The 26,523-nt window shown below is 45.7% G+C and overlaps 2 protein-coding genes across 3 annotated transcripts in view; both read right to left on the bottom strand.

Annotated features, from left to right (window-relative positions):
- The window catches only part of TJP2 (tight junction protein 2), a 389,609-nt gene that overhangs the window by 64,604 nt on the left and 298,482 nt on the right, over positions 1-26,523 (bottom strand). The window lies entirely within an intron of this gene.
- The window catches only part of LOC144935528 (endosomal transmembrane epsin interactor 1-like), a 114,156-nt gene that overhangs the window by 15,763 nt on the left and 71,870 nt on the right, over positions 1-26,523 (bottom strand). For both annotated transcript variants that reach the window (XM_078862273.1, XM_078862274.1), the window contains 3 exons: positions 13,081-13,191; positions 9,604-9,729; positions 2,202-2,309 (listed from right to left, as the gene is read on the bottom strand). In XM_078862273.1, the coding sequence (XP_078718399.1) occupies positions 2,202-2,309; positions 9,604-9,729; positions 13,081-13,191 (345 nt within the window). The remainder of the gene's footprint in view (positions 1-2,201; positions 2,310-9,603; positions 9,730-13,080; positions 13,192-26,523) is intronic.

Genomic DNA, 26,523 nt, shown 5'->3' with positions numbered 1-26,523 from the left:
ACAGGTAATTAATAATTACTTATTTAACAAGATAGAGCTAATGAATGTACAAAAATAAGGTTTTACCTTTAAATTGTGTATGAGTGGTCAGGCAATGTAGGTTTTAGTTATTACAATGTTTTTTGTCATGCTGCCTCATGTAAGATTTATGTAATAAATGTAACTTTGAACATGCACCCGTATGCATGTCACATACCGTGTAATTTTTTAATGATTGAGGAAATATGCGCGCATTCATATTAAAATGTATTCCACTTTTGAGGTGAAATTTTGCACGAGGTCCTATTTTCCCCTTGGAAGTACGGCAAAATATGTAGATACGTGCAATCAACACTGACTTTTAGATGGCACGACTCAACTTCCTTCCACAACACAATTCAATTCCATTCCTTATAATGCCACGGTCTCGCAAGCTTCGACAGAAGCAGTCCTCCTTGTCAGGTTACATTATTATTATTATAATCAGAAACTCGACGTTCCATAACGTGGACTGCTAAGCACATTGGATGTCTCAAAATTCCTGCACCGTATTCCAACAATGATCCGAAAATCCTCCCCACCGCCCGCGCCCCTGTCCACCCCCACAGTATTCATTTAGTAAATTAGTACATCACGGTCACGTGTGCTGGGGTAGAGTTCGGGTACTTGCTGCTCTTCCCCCGCACCTCCGATTAGCACGGTTGGCCACGTACGGCGCGAAAGAAGTTCAATGTACGTACGCACTCTCGTCTCTTGCAAGACATCTGGCCAGGATCGAAGAGTAGGCCAAAATACCTTGTAGAGGGCTTCTCTAGAGCTCCCTCTAGTGAAGACCCTTCTGCCAGCAGTTGCGTGTGCAAGCTATTGCAGAGCTGCGCTTTCACCTTCCACCAGCATTTCTAGGAAAAGTATGACCCCGTGTCTGTAATATCAGGGGAGTGAATTGTCACGCTTGCTGCGCACAGGCAAGTCACGAGGTTTTGGTAAGAATTGGAATGGCCACGCGGAGCGCAGAGTGCTGTCGAACGCTCGTGGTCTCGACTAGAGAACGGCAGGGTCGAGTGGGGATGATTTCACACTCGTGATCCCAAGGACGGCAGCTCTCCATTACCCCAGCCGGGCCAGAGACTGACAATAATCTTGAGCATACAATGCTCCAAGAACTTCAGGTTATAGCACGTGTATTTTGCGGTAATGTCGACAGGACACCTTGGTATGAATTTGGGTGTCTTCTCTCTAAGGCAGCGGTCCCCAACCTGTTTGGCACCAGGGACCGGTTTTGTAGAAGACAATTTTTTCACGGACCGGGATGGGGGGGGGGGGGTCATCATTGGGTCTTTCCCCCTTTTCAAAGAAGCTCTCCAGCGACGTTTGTTTTTTTGACTAATTTTGGCTACTTGGGGTTAGCAGCTTGTGGGCTTACCAACACTGTGACTGAGACGAGTGCGCGGTGCGGGAAAGAGGTGCGGATGGAAGTGGTAAATAATAAAATATTGGGAGTGGGCCACGCGCGCGGACTCACCGCTCACCTCCTGCTGCTGTGCGGCCCGGTTCCTAACAGGCCACGGACCGGTACCGGTTCGCGGCCCGGGGGTTGGGGACCCCTGCTCTAAAGGATACGCTATTTGCATTTTATTTCCCTCCAAGTGACTTAGAAGGTGGATTCGCCTGGCCCACAGAGCACTGCTACAGACAATGAGTGCACCCCGGCTACGCTAGAGAATAAGTGAGCCGGCGAGATTACTGCGGCGCGCAGAACTGTTTCTCGGTGATTACTAAATGAGTAAATGAACGAACATTTGCAAAAGATTTAAATTGGCCAACAAGCCCTTCTTAAAACATAAACCTTTTCGACACGAGTTCCATTCATAAATATTCAACTCCCCATTAAGCAATATTTTGCTAGTTTTTAATAAGGATGTATGTTGAACTTCTTTCGCACCGTTCGTAGCCAAACGCGCTAATCGGGAGGTGCAGTGGGGGGGGGGGACAACACCCACGGATAAATAGGCAGCATTCTGAACTCACGGGAATGCAGTAAAAGGCAACTTTGAACACGTGACAAATAAAAACTGAAAAGAAAGTACACGCGATGCGCTTAAAAGGGTGAACAAATCAATCACAGTAAGTAAGGGCACGCAGAGCAACGGGACCGCCGGGAAGACAACCTGAACATTGTTTGACGATGTGGCAGCCGATAAGAAGAGCGAGGCATTACTCACTATGTGTATGACATCGGAGGAGATCATCTGCATGCAGCGTGTGGCGGTCGCAAGAGCGCACACGGCCACTGAGATGATGTTCAGAGCACAGACGCTGAAGAGCAAATCCTGAAAGACAGAGACAGACATTACCCCCGCAGCCTTCCTGTACTCTAATCATATCAACGAATTCATCAAGTATGCTGCTTACTGCAAAGCAATATTTGCTGCTTAGTGTATGACTTACAAAAGTCATACTGCGGGGGTCAGGTAAGCAATGATGTGGGTCTCTTGATACATTTCCAACTGCTTGGAACATTCACAATTCTATGACGCCACACTCTAAAGACCCCCTCCATCAGTTGGCAAATGAGGAGTAGAAAACCTAAAATAGCAGAACATATTCCCACACACGAGAAAAATCCTGCCGTGTGAGAATCGTATAACCAATAAAAGAGAAAAAGATAGGGCCTTGTAGCAGATGGCCGTGTGCTGTGCTGGAGTTTACAATGATGCAGTAAAACACTGTGACGCGATTATATCAAGCATCCAATGCCAGATATTACACTATTACTCTCTCTCTCTTCAGGCAACGGGCTGAAAATATGAAGCCGTATTTGAGAGAGTGTATTATTAGAACGATATAATTGACTGCTTGTGGATTGTATACGGTGCTCGAGGCAATTACCGCGTGGTAATTAACGCCTCCCCGTGGTTTTCGTGCAACGAACGTCGGGGGTTGCGAAAGGAGGTAGACATTCTTAAATTCTTCCCATCAAACGCATTGCACGCAAACTGTGGATTCCGAAATATTATTTTGATTCATGCTGCTAATGAAGCTTTCAAGAATGTTCTCATATGGAAATGATGCAGATACAACACATCCAGTGAAGTTTAGTTTTTTTTTGTAATATGAATATTAACTAGTATCTGCACTAAATGAAGTCTCTCAAAGGGTCATAAGGAATTAAGTTAGTAAAAAAATAATGAAAGGATATCCACTAGATATTCCACGATTTGTAATAATGATAATAAAATAAACATACAACATTTTTCTCGTTAAAACCACTGAACGCCTCCACCCAGCAATTGCGCCCAGAATGCAGTGCAAAGTAAACAATGCTCGTGATGGGTATTTTTGTGAACCCCACTGCAACAAAGATGAGGGCAGTTGGCATAATTGTTATTTTTATTGGATATTTTAGCCAAACTTAACCTGATTTAAACTGTAAGGGATTCAAGTAACCCGATCACTGTTACATCCACAGCCATTTCTCTTCACGAGGCCATGAAATAGTTCTGCTCTTAGGTCAAGCGCCGAGTCAAACCAAGCCTCGCGTCACCAAGGGCGCGTGTGGTGGCCATGGTTCCACGCACAATTGCACGTCATCATTATTTTGCACTGCCTCTCTACTCACGGTCAATCCCCGCGCCTACAACAGCCTCTCGCGAAGGCCTTGTGGGATGTGTTATTTTCGGATAGCGGCCTTGTGCAGTCGGTATTGGAATCATTAAAGGCAAGAGTTACTTTCAATGAGACCAAGCCACGAGATGCATCAAAAATAAGGAATTCATGAGTCAAAAAAATAGGCGTGTCATGTCAGCAACAAAACCTCAGTTCAGAATTGACAATATATTTTGCTGGTTCGTTTGAATGAGAAAATACAACGGTGTAGGATGTTTCCCTTTGCTTTATATACAGGGTCACTGGAGGATCATGCATATGCAGAATAAATTCCGTCTCCGCACATAAACACAAGGTCACTTGTAGCCCTCAGCCAATGTATTGCCTTTACATACCAACATCAAGCAGCACATTTGTTGAAGCAAGCACGCAAACTCTGGACTGGTGACGAGCTCGCGGTGTATTGGATCACGGCTGTAACTGTTCGCGACAAGGACGTGTTCATTAGTTTGGTAATTGTCGAATTGCTGACAGATTTTAAGCAGGGCTATGATCACTAACAATATGCCGCTGATATGGTGTAATGCACTCTCTCCTGAGAACAGCTGCACTCATCACCGTGGCTGAGCCATTAGCATGCCACCGAGCAGTCGATGCTGCTTTAAACATGGACGGGGAATTCTGATTCCCGGCAGTTGTGAACCTTTTGCCTTAAATTACTCAAATCTATCGAGTATTAAAAACGGATTATCGAACATCAATTCACCTATATGGAGGAACTGCACAGGTCAAATTCACCGTCATCATCGCCATTAACACCAATACTTAGTTCAATTGCATAACCAATGGCTTTTGTGCGTTTTTTGTTCACACGTTGGAATTATTTTGCTGATTTGCTGCATTTATTTGATCCCAGGTCTCCCTTGAGAAAATATATTTTTTGTCTCAATGCGCTCTTACCCGGTGATAAAGGTCATCTGCCTATACCAGGGGTCGGCAACCAAAATAACAAGAAGAGCCATTTCTTTCCAATTCGGTACAAAATTCAGTATTTCAAGAGCCGCAATGCATCTATGTACATACGTACATATCGTCAAGAAGCAGCCCGTAAAGAGCCGCATGCGGCTCCGGAGCCGTAGGTTGCCGACCCCTGGCCTATACGTATCTGAGGGAAATGAAAGTGACCTCATCAATTCAGTTGCGTAAACCTACTAATCACACTACACGAGATAACAATATTTTATCCTAAATAAACTGAAATAATGACGATGAACGGAACGAATCCAAAAGGACATCCACCACTGGGAGATGCAGCGATAAAATCAGGATCGTGTGCAGTTGCTAGGTGGATTGTTACATAGCAGGTCATGAAAGATGACTGGGGGGTGGGGAGCTTAATGCAGCAGTGGATTGACCATGGCTGATGATGATAGTTATACATGCAGCTTAAAGAGGGAAGATAAGTGATCATTTAAATTATAGCGCTGTGGGGTGGTCCAGTAGCATTGTAGGTACGGCAACATATCCAGTCTGATACAGCCGAAATGTCAGAAAATTCAGCAATTATTTACTCCGTGCAATTATTTAACATCAATCAGGCCATGATCTTAGCGTCTATGATATGACCCTTGGCAGCTCCAATGGAGTTTAATGCTCATTATTTTTGCATGGCACTGCCTTATATAAACACAGGCACGCCATCTATATTCGACAAGGAAGCATATTCATCACAAATTTATATTTGTAAGATGCAAATGCCCAGGGTATGAACGTTTTCTGAGACGCTCATAACCAGGCATATAAAAAAAAACACAGGTAGGATAAAGACTGTTCATCCAACACCTAGAAAAGGGTAGTAAACGATCATTCAACCCAAGGTTATCGTATATTTATTTGTTCAAGTTATCACAATACATATGTGAATCATTGAGGAACAGGGTAATCCTTGATTACAGGAATGACTGTACCACAACTCGGGACTGATTCACCAAACGGTACGAGCCAAATTACGGCAAAGTGAGCTCTGTGCAGGCAGCTGTGTGATGTCATCAATAGACGCTAACGATAATATATTTTAAGCGTTGACACAGTAAAAAGAAATAATTCAAAAGCCACCTAATACAATAGGCCAATGATTGCCGATGTTATCCCCTACCTTTTGAACAAAGTTCTTAATCGAAGAGGATGTCTCTTACTCCAGAATTCACATAAAGTGATTCTAAGGGTGCAGCTCCCAATGATTATATTATCTTGGCACTTGCTTCAATAGCGTGAGCATCTCACGTAACAATCTGAGCAATCACCTTTGCATAATTCATGCGATCTAAACCACGCATTTCAACCTATTACATATTGATGTTGTAGCGTTGGCAAACGTGTGCATTGTAGAATGAGGGTATAGTTAATAGTAATAATGTGCAACATGAGGAAATTATTTTGAAAGTTAAATCCCACCCCTTTCCAACTCAGCCCCACCCTCCGGCCGGCTCCCGACTTATACAGTACAGTGTGACATTTACTGCAAATGTTTCGCCAAAATAAATTGTACGCATAAATATTGTGCTTTGAATGTGGCTGGGTGGCTCAGGAATCTTGAGCCGGGGGCACTGAGAATCCGGGTTCAAATCTGGACATCTGTGAATCCAGGTGGCCGCTTAGCATTAAAACTCGGTTTCTGGTTTGGCACCAATGATTGCATGACATTGATTACATACATTGCTTCATGGGGCCAAATTCCAGATATGAAAATGGGTTTGACTGCCATTGGATAAGCATTTCCCAGCAGCAATGCGTATGTGAAAGAGTGGATTTACTATAAGGTCACATGAAGGGGATTCAAAAGCAGTTCTGCGACACCTGTTTGCCACAAGCCATTCTCTACCGAATAGGCACTTTGTACGATGACACGATAGCGATGCCACAATTGGAATACAACTGGGGAAAGGACTAAAGTATGTATAAAAACTAAAATAGATATTGAATTTTCAACAGGCCGTGCTACCGCCATACATTTGTCAATGTAATTCATACCAAACCACGTGACAGATTTGAAACTCCAAATACAGGGCAAAGGTATAAATAACGCCATTATGAACTTGACAACCACCGACGTTCGTCGCAACTTCAGCACCGCCGACTGTCAGGGAAGGAAATATTGATGGAGTAATCTCCGCCAGTGAAAAGCAAAATGCGCTGGGCAGTTCTCATGGAGCGGACATCCGTGAGGAAAAAAAACACATGAGCATCCATCAGTTGTGTTTCCGCTCTTCCCTGCCAAGTAAGCCCAGCTGCCGTTCTGTTTTCCCCGATCGAAAATGTCAGCACACATTGTGTGGCTCAGGTGACATTTTCAGCATTCATATGAAATGCTAGTTTACCCTGCCACCCCCCCCCCCCCCACGTTGCACGCAGACACATCGGCAAGGGGTCATGTGCAGGGCGTTTAATGTGATGGCGGCACACACGGTGGCTTAAGTTTGGCACTGACAGCTCCCCACACATTGCAGGTGACGTCCCCCGCCCCCAGCCCCCAGCCCCAGCCCCCACCCCCCTATTAAAAAGGGACCGCATTTGTGAAAATTCACACCGGACACTACCAAGTAAAAACGTACAAAAAAACAATCCAGCATGAGACGAAGATAGCCCATAGAGCATTTTTGCAGGTTGTTTTGGGGGTGGGAGTGCAGCCACTCCCTTTGAAGGAGCAACACAAAGAAGGCCGGCATGGTGCACAAGTGGAGCCACTCCCTTTGAAGGAGCCACACAAAGAAGGCCGGCATGGTGCACAAGTGGAGCCACTCCCTTTGAAGGAGCAACACAAAGAAGGCCGGCATGGTGCACAAGTGGAGCCACTCCCTTTGAAGGAGCCACACAAAGAAGGCCGGCATGGTGCACAAGTGGAGCCACTCCCTTTGAAGGAGCAACACAAAGAAGGCCGGCATGGTGCACAAGTGGAGCCACTCCCTTTGAAGGAGCCACACAAAGAAGGCCGGCATGGTGCACAAGTGCAGCCACTCCCTTTGAAGGAGCAACACAAAGAAGGCCGGCATGGTGCACAAGTGGAGCCACTCCCTTTGAAGGAGCAACACAAGGAAGGCCGGCATGGTGCACAAGTGGAGCCACTCCCTTTGAAGGAGCAACACAAAGAAGGCCGGCATGGTGCACAAGTGGAGCCACTCCCTTTGAAGGAGCAACACAAGGAAGGCCGGCATGGTGCACAAGTGGAGCCACTCCCTTTGAAGGAGCAACACAAAGAAGGCCGGCATGGTGCACAAGTGCAGCCACTCCCTTTGAAGGAGCAACACAAAGAAGGCCGGCATGGTGCACAAGTGGAGCCACTCCCTTTGAAGGAGCAACACAAAGAAGGCCGCATGGTGCACAAGTGGAGCCACTCCCTTTGAAGGAGCAACACAAAGAAGGCCGGCATGGTGCACAAGTGGAGCCACTCCCTTTGAAGGAGCAACACAAAGAAGGCCGCATGGTGCACAAGTGGAGCCACTCCCTTTGAAGGAGCAACACAAGGAAGGCCGCATGGTGCACAAGTGGAGCCAAAGAGACTTCACTCGCCGAAGCTTGCACAGACTGTTAGCGAGCAGCGACGAAGGTCGACGCGGCGTGTGAAGGGGTGGTTGTGGATAGCACCACATCCGGTCGTTTTAGTCTCCCCAGTGGCGATGTTTCTACACCACACCGGGTTCTTATTTAAGGCTGAGTTGACCCAGGGGAGACCCGGAATCGGTCTAGTTATTTGCCACTGTGAGCGAGAATTGTATTCAGAACGCTGAGTGTGTAGCACAGTGCACTAACCCCTACACTACACGACCACCCCCGATGTATTTTTTTCTGCTAACGATGCAGATTTATTTTCCTACAGATTCGCAGTCCATGAATTTGTAAACAAACTGGCATCCCATCCGTGCTAATAGCTCCGGTGGATGAGAATTATCAAGCAAATCACAGATAAACAGGCTGCCACGCAAGCACACATCAGGCTGTGTCGAGAACACATCAAGAATACTAATGAACAAAAAAACCCGATCCTTTTCATTGGGGAACGGCAACTTCTTTTTTTCAACCCCGGGCACAAGCTGTGCTAACATGACGATTGACAGCTACAAAGTCACCTGCCCAGAACATGCGAGCGAGGTACGTCTGGGTGCCCTCTCGAGGGGCCTGGAAGGAGCAAGTAAGGAGTCGTGTTAAACGGTGGCCCTGGCGGTGCGTTACAACGAGGACGCACACCGAAAGGAAAAAAAAACAAATCACGAGCGATCCTGTCCGGGCATGTCTGTGTATGTTTATTATCAGGACCGCTTAAGCCCCGCACACTTTCAAGGCACTGTACCTGTACACGTTGCTGCAACAAAAAAAGAGGCGAGGCGCCCGACAAAAAAAAGCAACGCACCGTTGCAGAACTGGTGCTCGCGGTATGAAATCTCCCGACAAACTCTTCTCATATTAGCGATGAAACAAGTGAGGGCAGGAAATATGCGGAATAGAGCAAGCGCTTCGTGATTCATCTGCAGGTAGCTGGCCGAAGGAATAATTCGTCAATCTTATCGCTTTAACAACAAGGTAGTGTGCTTCGATGGAATATCTAAAAAATAATTATTAAGACGGATTTGCTAAACCTGCACTTATCAAGTCTGGCACGCCGTGCCACTTGCAAACTCGGCCTAAACCCATTCACCGACACGATTTGCGTTGACTATGAAACGTCGCCCCCCACAAAAAAAAACCCCACACATTCTGGTGGACACGATACGAACCGCAGGCGACCGTGCCTTTTTTGTGTGTAACGGGGACAAAAAAAATGGGTCGCAAACATTCGGTGGCTGCAGGCTACGACGAAGGAGACTGCGCGAGCACTCGGGTGTTGTTGTCGTGTCAGTTTCATTTCGTATGCACCGTCAAGCGAGCCACGGGTGGGTTAACGTTCAAAGTGTCACCCCCCCCCCCCCCCGAGAAGGTTATTTAAATCTCGCGTTGTTATCGCCCACGGCGCAGCGTGACAGTCACCTTGAGGGCGAGACGCACGGAGTCGCACGCCTGCAGCGGGTTCAGCTTCAGCGTGTCCCCCAGGTTGCTGCAGCCGTTCAGCTTGGGGTTCTCGCAGCAGACGCACACGTCGTCCTCCAAGTTGATCTGCACGCAGGCACAGCGGTCGCATATGGGCCCTTCAAAGTTCAAAGTTCATTTATTAGGTATAGCCCTGTGAGCCAGTCGGCTCTTGAATCGGGTGCAACCGCAACAAACAAAAAAACATGAACAAGAAAACATCTTAAAGTGAATATGTGTGCAAACAAAAAATACAAGAAAAGACAGCAAAATATTGCAGAAAAATCACCGTACACCAACCCTGTGCAAATATCCCAGTGGGATGCAAGTCAAACAACAACAACCACAAGACAACTTAGATTAAGGCCATCAGTCTAACTCTGTACTACAACAAACAAACATGGCCAAACCAAAAAACTTTTCGAAAATCACCAAAATAAAGCCATAAAAGCAAGGAAACAGTGGTCATAGGAACTGTGACCGAATTTTCACAATAAACGACGTCAACAACATGTACTACCAAACTCTGCAGCCATAGCTGGGCTGCATGAGTCACTCCACAACAGTAGGAGCATCAGTCGGAGTATCTGCCACACTCCACCACCACCTCCTACAGGATGTGGACTAAGATCGCCCTCACACAGCCTTGAACAAACTTTTTTGGGGCAAGTGCCGCTTTTCGGGCGCCCATGACGGCCGGTACGGCGAGGTGGCTGGCTGGCCCCTACGCGCAGGCCACCTTTGTCTCTCCAGTGCCGATAGTTTTTACACACCGCGCCAGGTACTCATTTAAGGCTGAGTCGACCTAGGGGAAGCCCGGGGCCAGTTCAGTTAATCGTCACTGGAGTTGGCAGCGAGTAGGGACTCAAACTCGGATCGCCGGGTTCGGAGCGCTAACCGCCTCCACCACGAAAGTGCAAGTGCTTGGAATCTCTACTCTTTGGTTCTTTCGGTTAAGTCACGTAGGTAGAAAAAATAAGAGATCACGACGTTTCGATCGCGACACAAGCGACCGTCTTCAGGTGAGAGATCAAGATTGCTTGGAATCTTTATAGGGTTCAGCAGAAATATGAGTCTCAGTGATCCAAGGTACAATTGTAGAGGCCGGTCCAGGCACATGTGGCATTTACTTTTTTTGGTTTTCATTATGTATCTTTTTGTATTATTCATCATCCTTTTCCTCCCTTTACACTTTGCGCGGTGGCAAACTCTGCTGCCAAAGATGTCGTTCTCGGGAAAATGCACAGCGACATTTCCCAATGAAGTTGCCACGCTCTGCGTGTAGGTCCTAAAGCAATCAACGTGGTTATCGGGGCCTTGAGCTGCCGCACAAGTCCCACGGGTTATTTGCCTTTTGTAGTGCGGTTTTATCAGCGCTTTAATCTCGCTTCGGGTTTCACACGCGCTTCAAAATGCCGCTTCATACGCGCAATTATTCTACAATATACTACACGTGCGGCCATCGCGAAATAACACACAGTTTCACTCCGCTGATTTGCACCTTGCAAACAGTGCGTTAGCAATTTCCTGAAGCATTTTGTACGAGTGATGTATTGTAACCTGGAAGAATTCTGTAGGAAACGTACAAACATGAACATTACATTACGCGTGCACTGAACTGTTTTATTTGTGTACACGTATCAATTTCACTGAAAGTGTACATGTGGACACGTTTATATGTCATTACTTTTTGTGCTTCCTTCGTTTCCTAGACGCCGTGGCGTTGTGCGAGTTAGCAGCACACTGGAGTCGCGACCCAGAGGTCGCTGGTTTTGATTTGGCCTCCCTGCGTGTCAGTTAAAGAACAACGCAAGGCTCTTAAATCCTCCCAACACCAGCAGCATCAATGGGGGCACCACGGCCAGTCGATCGGCAATGACACATTCAGTCGCGTAAAGCGTGGACAACTCCCCCACGCCTTCCAAGACGTCTGGCCAGTGGGGAAGAGTAGGCCAAACACCCTCTCGAGGGGTTCTCTAGTACTCCTTCTACTGGAGGCCGTCCCACCAGCAGCAGTGTAAGCAGGCAAATGTAGTGCTGTCCTTCAGGACAAAGAGTCACGTTCAAGTTCAAGTTCATTTATTAGATATAGCCCTGTGAGCCATTCGGCTCTTGAATCGGGTGCAACCGCAACAAACAAAAAACAAAAACATGAACAAAACACATCTTAAAGTGAATATGTGACTAAGTGCAAACAGAAAATCCAAGAAAAGACGGCAAAATATTGCAGAAAAAACACCGTACACGTACACTGCCCGTCAGTGTGAGTGTTTTTCTCGTAATATTAAACTCTTAAAAACAATTGCCTTTTAAAAAGGTTGGGTTCATAAATACTGCCCAGTATGAAAACCACCGTTTTTCATTAGAGTCCTAGCCATGCAAATTATCTACGAAATGCCAGTGTGGCACTTGCATAATTGCACCCAAGATTACTCGGGAGCAAAGCGTAATTGGAAGGTTTTATTTTATGCAACCGTGGCCAAGTAACTTATTCAACCTGTGACCTGACGATTGCTTCTGACTTGCTGTTCTTGCCAGCGCTGTGGACATGGGGCCCGTTGCTTCGAGCGATTCACGCGCGCTACCCAGTAGTACGGTCGAGCTGAAGGGTAATCGTGAAACTTGGCTTCATCCAATTGAACCTGTGGCTGTGCACACACTGTTGAATGGCTTTCCTTCACCCTCGATGTTTGTTCTACCACTGACATTTTTTTCACTCTGAAGGAAGACATTTAATTCAAGTGTTCATGTGTGTGTGCGCATACAACCGTTATTTGTATAGGGGAAATAACAGACAGGCAATTTAAGCCAAGAATAAAGAAAGTTACTGGGACAAGACCAAGGCATTACAGACACAAGTAACCTCATTTGCGGTGACGATACATTCAAAATGCGATCAAAATAACCGATGATAATTAAGCGTCACTTGTTGAATTGTATATAACGCAATGAATGTATTCGGGAAGACATTTTTTATAACGCGGATGCGAATTGGATATAACGCAATTGATTGACGCATTACTACGTCGCGCGAGTAGGAATAAGCGGTCGTGTGGTTGCCTCTGCGTAGCATCACACAAGGCATTGGGATGCTGCTGGATGCTTCTAGATGCTACCCGCGGCCTCAGTCTTTTTTCAGCCTGCATACGCATCTCACGTGTTATCGCGGACTGCGCTTTACCCCATATTATATATCGCTGATTTTCCCCATCACGCGGTGTTCTTCAGGAACGCAACGACCGCCGCGTTACAAGAAAACAGACCGTATGTTCTACTTGTTCGAAAAAAGGAGGTTTCCTTTTTTCACAAAAACAACACTGCAAAATCTACGTCGTTTGCGACAAAGGAGGAGAAACGACGCCCTACTGAGTGGCGCAAGGCAGGGCTTCGGAGTTGAGCGTGCAATGTCTTTTTGTGTTTTGTTTTTGCGAGGCTCACCAAGTGGCAGTATTCCAGCGAGGTGACGAGCTGAGCGTTCTGGCAGGAGAGAATGGAGCCGGCCAAATTGAGCATCACACACACCGCTGACAGCAGCGTGAAGAACGTAATCTGCAAAGGGGGGGGTGGGGGGAAGAGCGACAACATGGATGGGAGGAAAGGGAGACAGGGAGGGGCATTTAAATACCGTTAATTGCCATGTTTGTTTTCTGTTTTTTTTTGCGATGTTTAAAAAATGTGCGCCGAGGGATATATATATGAGGGTTTGTATTACTTCATAGACGCACCTCCGATTAGCACGATTGTATACGTGCAGTGCGAGAGAAGTTCACCGTGGGTACAGAAAATAAAACAATAGCACACCTGACACCTTTGCCTATGCTTAGTTACGGTGGGCATGGCAGTTGTATACGACACACACTTACAGTAGCCCGGTTTGTAACCATAACGCCGTTTGCAAAGAGTTAAGCAAGTAAATTCCCCGTTGTAATAAACGATAACTTCAAATGTAAATACGAGCATGCAGGCACAGTGTTAATGATATGCACATAATAATTGATTGCAATTATTATTAATAGCCAATTCCTAATTGCAAGGCCAATTATGAACAAAATGCTCAAATAAACGCGTCATTAATCACATCGTCGAAGGTACGTCGACCAAGAGGAGGCCCTTGCAGTGCTCGCAATGTGCCCCAGACAGTTAAGTGCAAACGAGAATCTCAAAGTAAATTATGTAAGGCAACGCGATGCCTTTTAAACATTTACTTAAACTCTAGGCTTACCTGTCAGAGAAACAAGATTCGCACGTGTGCAGACATCGACAACTCCATTAAGCGCACGCGCACGCAGCGTATTGCTTGCGTGGAAGAGATGGGTGAAGCGATAAGTAGGATTTTTCAAGTCCTCAAGTGTCTGGAAAGCTCTTTGTCCGAGAATAAACATTGTAGGTATATTTTGGTGGGAGGGGGGGGTAAGCCGAGCGACTCTGCGGACACTTTGAAGTCCACGTTGACAACTCCGAACATCCTCTGTTGGCTAACGATCGAACAAAGACGGTGGCCAATCGCGTCTCGCGCTTCTGCGGCCGTCTGGAACGCTCTTCCTTCCGATATTAGGGAGCCAGCGGAGCTACGCGCTTTTAAATCATCTAGATTGACAAACTCATTTCTTTAGAACTGCGTTTCGTGTTTAGTTTATTGTCCTTCCCCCGCATCTCCGATTAGCACGGATCGTACACCATTAGACCACCTTTGCCAGTACCAAAATATAATAATGGGGGTTTTCCCTTTTTCTGGCAAAAAAACTGAAACCTTTTTACGAGGAATCATGTCTGCATTAACCACAATACTTGTGGTCAAAATGCAAAAAAAAACACACTCTGATAATATATGTATTGTCCTTGAAACAGATTGGTCCACACCAGAGACGGCTTTTTCTTAGCCTCGTCTCAATGGTGTACCAATATGATAATACATATATGAATATGATAACAATACATCCTCTGAAGCTGTGCTTTTAGTCGTGGGCAAAGCGATTCTAAACATACATAAACGTACATATACAGTGATACACAATGAATTTAACTACCTTTAAAGTAAATGTAGCGCAGTACCAAACAAAGGTACATGACATTTCACGGAGCACACTCTCAGAGAGCCTTGAGCATGTTGAGAATGCTACTCAATAGAGTAACTTACTGCTTTCAACGTTAACGTATGTATGTTGAACTTCTTTCGCACCGTACGTAGCCAACCGTGCGAATCGGGGGTGCTAATTTCAGGGTGGCTGAAATAGTCTTGCCGAAGCACTCAACCGCGGGCGGGACCGGAATTCCTTTGAATGAATTCACTGAGCCTCGTGTTCCCAGCAGCACGAATCTGATCACTGCACGGCAATAGTTGTTGGCTAGCGCCAAGGTTGGTTGGTGCCTTTACAAACCTGGCTGGCACCTCCCAAAAGCCAATTCATCAATGGGCACCTCACTCGAAGAAGGAATGTGCACTCTTATTGATTTAGAGTTTCTAACAGCAGCCTCTGGAATGCAGTACAGTGACCTAGTAGGTGAATCAAGGCCACAAGAAATACGCAGTAAACCGACACGAAAACCTTAGTTTGATATCCGAACCCGCGTACTTTATCTACATACGTTGGAAATCAATAGCGTTGTGATTTGATTCATTTCGATATTTTTTCAAGCAAAATTACCACCATTTGATTTAGTACGGCACAATTCATAGTATACGTTTACACGTACATTGATGCTCACGCACGCTTAAGCAGAAATCCACCCATTTTTAAATCCTTTATATTAAGTTCGCTTGCTTGCTTGCTTGCGTGCTTGCTTGCTTGCTTGCGTGCTTGCTTGCTTGCTTAGGACCGTGCACATCTTTTGCTCGTTTTTTAACCCACTTCCCGTGATCCAATCGAGCTGACATTTTCCACAGACTCGTTCTGCGAGACAATTAATGTTCGTGAAAAAAAATTCCCAAAATTTTACACTTTTTAGGCAAAAAAAAATGATTTTACATTTATTCAAATACAACTCATTCATGGCTTTGGCTGAACGTCACAGTGTAGGAGCCCAGAGCGTAACCCCTCCACAGGCCGTGGCGGAGTAGCGCAGTTGGTAGCGCCCTCGCTTCGCATGCCAAAGGTCGCGGGATCGATCCCCGCGTCCTCCACAGGCGAATATATTTTTAAATCCTTTATATTAAGTTCGCTTGCTTGCTTAGGACCGTGCAAATCTTTCGCTCGTTATTTAACCCACTTCCCGTGATCCAATCGAGCTGACATTTTCCACACAGACTCGTTGTGTGTGACAATTAATTTTCGTGAAATTTTTTTTCCAAAATTTGACACTGTTTAGAAAAAACAAATTAAATATTTAATTACCAATTGCTTAATACTGGCAGACAATCATCTGACCCATAGGTGGCAGCCATCTCAAGCCAGAGGACGAGAAGACTCTAGCCGCCGCGCATATAAAGGATTTATAGTGAAAAACTTTGTTTTTACGGGTTTACTTGTTAACTAGAATCAATTTGTAGAGGTGAATAAATGAATGTATTACTACGATTGCAATGCTTGTGTTGCGGCCGTGCTGTTTAGTGCTCCCGATGTGGTTTTCGGGCCGTTGCCGCGTGTCGCTCGGCACGACGTCCGACGTTTTGCTCCACATTTAAGTGGGAGCTTCTTCAGTTCGTTCCACTCCACCGCGTGGGTTGAAGCACATCAGCCATCGTGGCAGACAACACGTGGTAACAACCCCCAAAAACCTGTCGGGAGAGCTGTACCTCCTTGGACGTGTGTACTGCTTTCATTAAAGCGCTTACCACGAACATCTGTAAATATATTGTTCAATGCTATTCCGTACCTGTGGTGCCATGGCCTCGAAGTAACTCTGCAAGCGCCGTGACTCCCCCCTGGCCCCCACACTGAGCACACACACGTAGCGCACATACAGAGTGTCCTGGCGGAGGATTGCCTGGCACAACGGGTTTTAATCCGAAGGGTCCCTAGGAGGAAAGTCCCGCGGTTTCCCGGTGTCAGGAGATTGGCGGACCCTCGCAGGACAGGTCACATTGCAGTGCCCCTGAGTTGGCTTAATATTGTATCGGTGCAAAAAGGTTAATCGGGCCAGCCGCAATGAGTAATTCACGACATCGGGAGGGGCTGGGGTGGAATATTAGGCGAGAAGGGCAGACCATGAGGTCAGGGGATCGCAGCGCCACGACCTCCCCCGACCCCCATGCCGAATACACACTCGCAGGGTGTGTATTCGCCAGTTGGGCATCATTCCGGATGAACAAAGGTGAGTAATAAATGAATGAGTACGGACGGACAGGCAATGGGTCGCAGAAGCACCAATGGCAATGCTCCATGTAAGGACAAAAAAAACGTGCGGTAATCACAGGTAGGCGCACGATTGGCCGCATGGTACAACGCGACCGCAGGATTTTGAAGTGAGGAGGATAAAAGGGGAGCCTGGGGTTCGTTCAAATGAGATCTTGGTTCAACCTCTTGGCCGCCAAGACCCACTCCCCGCTGTCCTGCCTTCTCGAGCCACCCGCAGCATCCGTGTGCCGCCAGCGAGTGCCGTCACGAGGCAGTGATAGGCAAACTTTTCTTCTGTCCTCCCTCCGACTCTCACAGCGTCCGTGCGATGCCGTGAATACAGCTACGAGGTACCTGGTAGGGCGTTTGAGTATCTGGGGACTTGGGCAGCAGTAGGCTAGGCTCTTCTCGCTAAATATTACCTCCGGGTAGTGCGGGGTTTGTGCCGAGAATAAAAGTTAGTACAGAGCATAGGCGTGGTGTCTGTGATTTCTGTGTGGAGCGACTGCGTGGGGGAACGCGCGGCGAGAGTGACCGCAGAGCCGCAGCGTGTGCGCGCGTTTAGAGGTAATCGCCCACAGGTGCGCGTTCGTACCCCCCCTTCATTAGCGATAGCTGTGGTGTGCACGGGCGTGCGGTTTAACTCCGTGGCTACAAGCCAGCAACACGAGTATGTCCCGCAGAGAGGTCGCTAGCATGGGGGGCCCGATCACTCGGTCGGCGGACGTCGCGCCCCATCTGCCTAGCGAGGGCGGTGGGGTGGACGTCGGATCCCACATCCCTTCGATTAGCACGGCTGGCTATGTGTACGGTGTGAAAGAAGTTCAACATACATACAACGTATGCCATCGGAATAGAGTAAATGTGCTTCAACGTATGCTTTTGTAGCCAATGCAATAATCCATGTTTGTTTTTGCGTTAGGCCCACCCGAATGAGCTCAAATTGCTTCGGGCTTTATTTGGCAGTCAGCCTCGAAATCCTGTGCACTCGATTGCTTTGGTTTGTGACGAGAGCCGGGCGCTCCGATTAGTTGACGAATGGACTACTATCGATTATTGGTTCGTTTACTCGACTAATAGTATACCACGCATAGAGTTTGAAAAAAAAAGTCTCACGTATGTTCCCACATGCGATGCTGGACAGATGGTGGGCATGGCTTGGTGACATCGTCGGCGTCATAACACGCTGGGCGTGGCTTGCAGGGGGGGAGGGTTTCCTGCCTTCGATGTTCAAGGCAGCTGCCATTTTTAAAGGTGTCCTTGTAATCTACAACGGAAAAAGTAGTAGATTTTATAATAATTTTCGGTCAGTTCATCGACTTTATCGACTAATTGTCCCAGCTCTAGTGTTTACCGCAAACAACTCTCACAAGCCACTGATGGGGGCCATCAAATCACACTACTTTGCAAACATTGTGAGAGCTGGCAGATGGGAGGTAATCTGCATCCGAAAAGCTTTTTTTGGACATAGTTTGCAAGTGAAAACATCTAATTATGTAGCAGCAACACAATCATCATCAGCCACATGCCATCCAAATGCTAGAGGAAGGCCTCTCTGTGCCAATCCTGCAATGTAAGAGCAGCATTTTATGGAAGTAATATTTATTTGTCTTTTGATGAAAATGTCCCATTGTTGTTTTGTCTGTTTTTGTTTTGACAGTTTATCTTTCATTCAGTAATGGTTACCTCTTAGCATTTCATTTGAATGAATGAATACTGATCCGCGTGGAAACATGATGTGCTTTTACACCGACAGCTTAATAGACTATAGCGTTCATACTGTTGTTAATTATTACAACATAACCTGATTATAAATGAAGCCATAACATGCTCTGCAACGTTGATTGGATGCTTCTAGGTCATTACGAACACTCCTTTAGTGTTTGCATTTCATTTCTATAACCGACTTTTCAAATTATTATTCAACTGTATTGTGCATGCAAACGTGATATCTCTGGAAGCACCACAAACTGTAAATAGCAAATGCATTTAACAAATGTCACGTGGATTGTTCACAAAGGCAGAGTCTCATCGGTAAATACAATAACACATCAGCATTAATGGTCGCATAGGGAAGGCAAAGTGCTTAATGAATGCAGATAAGTAGCACGTGCATTTTGCACAGAGACATGCATTTGATTTTGCAAAGTTTTGCTGCTCTATTACCTTGCCTTTGTGAGCCACGATTGTGTTTAAAAGACGATGTATATGGCCAAAATGGTCGTAGCATAGCAGGCGCGTGGTATTTACTGACGAACAAGGCTGGGCGAGGATGATAGTGAGCTATCCACCTTATAAAAATGGGCTTATTATATGCACGAGGCTCAAGAGTTAATTATACGTCGTGGCTGGAATGAAATCCATAAAATAAAAATATAAAGCACTGAATTGCCGAGACAATCTACCGACATCGCTTGGTGATGAAACACAATGGTGGCTGATGGGTATACAAAAATGATAATTGAAAATGAATCATAGATAACTCTTAATGAGATTTATGATTTATAATTATTGAAGAGGATGGTGATTACAATGATGGGTGGCGACAATGGGTGATTCCAGGTGGATATTCTACTCCACAAATTCTCAAATACAAAAAACAAAGGTACTTTTAAAAAACGAAAGTCATCCTGCGCTGATTGAACGGCATTAATGAATTAAAATAATAGAAGCTGATGACAATGAATATACAGTAATTCACTCTTGAAATACTGCACCATTTCTATGACCGTGGCAACATAATTGATACCGTTGCAGTTCTGACATTGAATATTACATTTTCATATTTTGCCGTGACTCATCATCCAGTTTGGTAGAAGCAATGGTCATGCATTACTTTCACACTCTTTTCCGATTTGCTCCGTGTATATCCACTGCCAATACTCCACCAAATAACTGCAGTATCAAATATCGTAACAATTTTATTATTTACAAATAAAAAATTTTTTGGCCCACAACGCCTGATAGACCACACTGCCAGAATCACACTCCAGAGGTGACAGTTTCAATCTCCGGTCTTTAGGTGTCACCTTTGAGAGTGTGTCTAGCTAACCACCCTGGGAATGTGGAATTTACACAGCCAACAATATGGACAAGTGCTGCTCCATCGCTTGTTAGAACACAGAAGAACTTTCGATTTGACATTACTTTTAGGTAAACAGTAGAACGAAAGTACTGCAGTGTGTGATTTATGGACTAGTGGTGGGGTAAAACGTGGGGACCCAAAACGCGAGTAATTTGTCAGGCCAGTGTGACTAACCATTCATCACAGGAGGCAGGCCCTGCAATTGCAGTGCTCCCGTAAAATTGGGCAGGCTAGAACTACCAAATGTGTATGAATCTGCTGAAGAAGCAGGTTATTATATCAAAGTAATTCATAGTTATAGTTTAATACGCTGTGTTCACACGAATGTGAACAGGCTAAAGCGGTATAGACGTAATAATTTTAATAATATAAAAATGTATTGTCCTTTGTCAATCCACTGCTGGATGAAGGCCTCCCCACACTCTGTCGGTGATGAGAGTTTGTTTGATCATAACTTCGCCGCGCTGGTCAGTGCAGGTTTGTGCAGGAAAGGCCTAGGACCTGTTCATAAATGACTCGCCACTGAAATTAACTGGGGTAAGAATCGAACTGAGGTCGCGAGGCTGAGAGCGCAGTGCAGTAGCCACTGCGCCACCACTCTCTCTGTTCTAGACATACCGAAAATAATGATAGGTAAAACATCTTACCAAACGGTAAAAAAACATACAACTGCAAAAAATATAGCTAATGCAATCAAGCAGAATTTTAAACGTATTTTAAATAGTATTGTACGAGATTACAATTGCATCCTCTTGTAAGATCTGAATATTTGACGGTGGATTAAAAATTACTGTGCTTCTCTGCAAATGTTGTTTATCATGCACAACCTACCGCTTTCATCAGCCTCTCACGTTTGGGCAAAGGCCAGCCAGCTGCGGCGCATATGATAAAACACAACGCCTCATTCCATATGAAGCTGAAGGTAAATTATACTCCCTGCCAGTTTAGCTCTCGTGCTTTTTTGCTCGAGATCAAAATACTAGTAGCAGCCAACTCAAACGGCATGCATTTCACGAATGCCAAAGCAGCTTATTTTCATCGTACGATATTAATGCAGAGTAACACTGGGTCAGACAATGGCACATAACAGCTATATGCAAGCTCGCTCGATGACATCTGCATGGAAACCTGAGAACATTTATTGCACGTGTCAATGGGAGCCGTTGCCAAGGCCAACATCGCAAGAGGCTTCAGACTAAGGCTTCAGAAAGGTCTTCACTCGATGTTGGACTCCAGAAAGCGAACAGCTTTTCCGGAAATTCAACGCTGATAAGAAGCAAGAGACTGAAAAAGGCCTTACTTGAGTCACTGAATTTTCTCAGAAGAGAAAGTTGGCGCGAAACAGTTGAGTCACTTGACTTTGCAAAATCGAGCCGTAAAGCCGGGCGCCTCCTGAGGTTTATTGGAGCTGCCATGACGCCAGCCTATAAACCTCGGCAAGTCAGTCCTGACGAGGCTGCTAGGCAAGTTATCAACAATTCACGAACTTCAATCGACAAGAGCACAAGACGGCAAGTCTCCAAATAACTTTTTTGCACACTAGATACCTGCCAAAGACACCTCTGGATTCTCCCGTCCATTCTCAGTGCCCAGTTTAAATGCGGAAAAGCCTCAGGTCTTGACGATATGTTTTATCCACAGTTCATCAAGAACTTGGGACCATGAACAAGAAAATGGCTAGCCACATTCTTCACTGACATCCATTCCACAAGCATCGTTCCGAAGAAGTGGAAAGAGGCAAGGTTAATAGGCATTCTGAAACCAGGCAAGGATGCATCGGACGCTCAAAACTACCGCCCTATCTCCCTACTCAGCGTCTGCTACAAACTAATGGAGCGGCTTCTGCTCAAAAGGCTGATGCCCACGCTTGAGGAAATCGTTCCCCAGGAACAAGCAGGATTTAGAACCGGTCGAAATTGTTGCGACCAAGTGCTTGCCTTAACAAGTCACATCGTGTCGAACGCCAGCTCAAGACAGCAAGAGCTTTCATCAACCTCTCTTCAGCTTATGATGCCGTATGGCGGAGAAAGCCGTGCCTTGCCACCCGACAATTAGACTAATCACTAAAATGTTGAGCAACCGATGGTTCATCGGTCACCTTGGTGAAACTGCCAGCGGCCCACGAAGATTGAACAATGGACTCCTGCAGGGATCAGTTCTGGCACCAGTGCTGTTCCATCTCCATACTAGCGACATTCCAGCGACATCTCGCCGTAAGTTCACATATGCGGATGATATCGCACTCGCAACCCAAGCACGGAAAATGGAGGACACTGAGGTGGTCCTCGATAAAGATCTGAAGACTCTGGAAGAATACTTCAAGAATTGGCGCCTTGAGCCAAACCCATCAAAGAGCATCGTCTCCGCTTTCCACCTGAACAACAGACGAGCTTCGAAAACGTTGAAAGTTGACTTCTGCGGGGCGAAGCTAAGGCATGGTGAACACCCTCGGTGTCTAGGAGTTACCCTGGATCGGACGCTTAACTACCATCACCACTCATAATCAACGTTTTTGGGTTTAGATCGCGCTATTTATAAATGTGTCGTAACCCTCCACCACCCGACACGGCCAATCAGTAAAAAAGTGTCACGTTGACAAAAGACAAATAGTTCACTGCTTTAGCCCACCGGTGTGTTGAAGCGTGAAACCACAACATTTACAATTTGAGTACGACGTTTCGCTGGTAATTGCATCCAGCTTCATCATGCAATTCGCCAGAATGGTGAGGCTTTGCTCTGTCTCCCGTTCTTATATAGAGCAGCCGTGTCGAGGTGGAGGGTTACGACACATTTATAAATAACGCGATCTAAACCCAAAAACGTTGATTATGAATAATATTGGTCACGAAAGCCTGCGTGTTAATACCATCACCACCTAAAACAAGTGAAAGGTAAAATGAAAGCACGTGTGAATATTATTCAGAAACTTGCAGCAACAACCTGGAGAAGCGATTCCAGCATGTTGAAGATTATCGACGCAGGCCCTTGTTCACTCCACTGCAGAGCGCTGTGCCCCGGTGTGGGGTGCAAGCCCTCACACGAACCTTGTCGATGCCGAAATTAACAACGCGCTTCGTGTCATCAGCGGTTCCCTAAAGTCTACTCCGCTCCCGTGGCTTCCCGTGCTGGCGAATATCGCTCCGGCCAACATCCGACGCCATGATGCGACGACACGGGAGTACAACAACAAGATCATGAAAAACTTCACTCTGCCGCTCCGTCAAGATCTAAAGGAACCCCCACGCCGCCCAAGGCTAGAATCCAGGAGACCGTCCTGGATACGCGCCTCCGCTCTAGAAACCGAAATTAAAGACACCGCCACTGGGTGGTCTGATTCGTGGGCGGCTCCGGACGTGGCAAACAAAGACATCATTCACGATCCGACGGTGGAAGTACCGGGATTCTCTCTTCCACGACGACTACGGACCACGCTGAACCGCGCTCGAACACGACACGGCAGATGCGCGTACACGTTCAATAAATGGAAGATCAAAGAATCGCCCGACTGCGACTGTGGAGACGTCCAAACCATCAAGCACATCGCCGACGAATGCTCCTCCCATGCACATCCTGGCGGTATGGCTGAAATCCACACTGCGTCAACAACATCATTGGACTGGATGAGGAACCTTTGCATTTATTTATGACGATCATGAAGAAAAAATAAAAACTGTTGCTTTTTACAATGCCATACGAAAGAAGAATAAGAATGGGAGCCGTGTTGACACAACACGGCTTAATGGTGCCCTCAGCATAACTATAACAATTCGGTCCCTTTACACCTGAAAAAGCCTCACTCAGTCACAAGCCTCCTCTTCGGGAGGGTCCTGCGTTGGGATGCTTGGCCGAATTTTCCATTGACGAGCGCATGACGTGTGGAAAATAACTGGATAATCCCCTGACATGTGCCCAAGTAACACTCACAGCTCTACACAGATTTAATCCAGAATGCACTGCTGCATTGTTGTATCCCGGATACCTAACAAAGCAAGGCTATACATCACCTGGTATTGCCAAGCAATCCCCCATTCCAAACACTAACCAGGCTTCAATTCCTGAGAAATTTGGCCACATCAGGGTGATCTGGTCATGGGCAGCCCATAACTATACTCTCCCTGAAAACTGGATGTACATGAGCGTTAATATCGAGCAATCAGTTAATTTTTTTTACAGTCTTGATATGGACACGGGTGAATGAGGCTCTCCTCGTCAGAATCCAGAATCAACATGTTCTCATATTGGGCTCAAGCAAGATTTTGGTTCAATATACTCTTACGGGTGTGACACATGCAGAGCACATTCCAGATATAATGCACTGCTCTTGTCTAAAGCACACTGCAGAAGATCCCTTTGATGCCAGCCATGCTTGTGGACACATGTTTGGAAGAGACATCCACTCCACCTTTGCATTCCAGAACTTGCCGACTTCCAGATGCCAGCTTGGACTGTTGAAAATAGCTCTTGCCAATCACACAACAATCTATGTGCCGATGCCTAAAAGCCCTGAAGTGGCCACTCATTGCATGACAACGACAAAAAAACATGCTCATGCAAAATGTACTTTCGTCCGAACAGAAAATAAATGTATGGAAGGAACGCACGACATGTACTCGAAGCCAGCGAGTGACATGTAAAAATCACAATGGATTGACTTTAAAAATGTATTTAATATATTCTTACGGTAAACATGGCTCAAGTGCAGTTAAACAGTGCAACGTTGCCTATTCATTGACAATGTATTACGTAAATGTTTAGTAATTTAAAAACCCTACAAATAACATTGGAATTAGTATTCATCCTAATCTAACGTTTTAAAAACCGACATTCAGTCTAACACTGGCAAAACGCATGCAGAATGCAAAAATAAAACCCTATTAAGTCAGCACTCATTGCTGCAATGAAAATCTACATTTCTTCGCATTTGTGTATTGGTCTCGTAATTGGATTTGGTCGTGTCTTTGACAGGAGAAGTAGCCTCTTTTCTCAGAGCATGCTGCGGTGGGTGAAAAGCCGTGAATAGGTTTTCCCCTTTTATCTGGCAACAAAACAAGTGTTGGAATGTTAAAACACCAAACTGAAACCTTTTTTTACGAGGAATCACGTCTGCATTAACCACACTACTTGTGGCCAGAATGCAAACAAAAAACACACTCTGATAATATGATGGCATTGTCTTTGAAACCGATTGGTCCACACCAGAGACAGCTTTCTTTCGAGCCTCGTCTCAAACGGTGTCCTCTGGTCTAACACCATTTGAGACGAGGCTCAAAAGAAAGCTGTCTCTGGTGTGGACCAATCAGTTTCAAAGACAATGCATACATTATCAGAGTATGTTTTTTGTTTGCATTCTGACCACAAGTATTGTGGTTAATGCAGACATGATTCATTGTAAAAGGTTTCAGTTTGGTGTTTTAACATCTTAACACCTGTTTTGTTTCCAGAAAAAAGGGGAAAACCTCTTCTCGGCTTTTGGTACTGGCAAAGGAGGTCCCATGATGGTGAAAAGCTTTAAACATTGCTTAGTAGAGAGCTTCATTCTTTGGTGCCTCTATAAACGGGCAATACAATAAAAGCAAATAAAGACCTCAAGCTCAAAGTTTTGCGTGTATGTCACAATTCCTTGGTCACCTCGAGCTGCATACCCGGTGTGGTTACCTGGCCACCACCCCAATTATTACATGGCATTAGTCCCAGTGTCGCGCTACAACATCTGGTGGGGCACACGGTTGAGGCAGCTGGCCCTGCCAAAGTCACTCACGCAACACTCGCACTTAGGTTTAAATCTTAACTCTCACTGACATGTGCACTATTTTCACACGTAACCTTTTTCTTCCGCTGCATGTTTTACGGCACAAAATCAACAAGATGTTGCTGATGACGACGATGATAACGGTGACTTGCATGACAAAAAAAAAGCATCAAGCAGATACCCTGGAGTGCAAAAATACGGCAGTATAACGCAGATGCTCAAATCCATAAAGACAGATGCACAAGGTGACTTTAGTCCGGAAACGAGAAAAAAGGACATGCTGCGGAGCAGACAATGGTACAGATGGCTAGATTTTGTTAAGATCCGTTTGAGGAAACGAGATTCACCTTGAAGTAACCTTGAAAATAACGGAAGAACAGCCGATGGGAATTGATTTTAAAAGACGTGTTCAAAAGTGGCCTCTAATTCATAAGTACGATTAAACAAAGGTAGACATTCCAACCGTTGTGCATAGTTGCCGTTATGAAATGCAACCATTTATGTGACGAAAAATATATTTGATATTTGGCAAATGTATAGACGCCATTCAGAAGCATTCCCACTTCTCCAGATTATTGTTTCGGTTTATTGAAACGAAAGAAAATGTAAGCGCAGGACAGCAACGTTTGCCACTTTAGAGTTGTCGAATAACACGTCTTGAATTGTTGATTCGTACACACACTTACGGAAAGATATACTGTACTCTAAAAATATAAGGACTCCGTGTACGATTTACGTTTCAGAATATTCTAAAGTGTTCGCCAGCTCTATTT

Source organism: Lampetra fluviatilis, chromosome 13 (assembly GCF_964198595.1).
Source record: "Lampetra fluviatilis chromosome 13, kcLamFluv1.1, whole genome shotgun sequence".
Classification (NCBI taxonomy): Eukaryota; Metazoa; Chordata; class Hyperoartia; order Petromyzontiformes; family Petromyzontidae; genus Lampetra; species Lampetra fluviatilis.
This window is presented reverse-complemented; position numbering and strand designations above follow the sequence as displayed.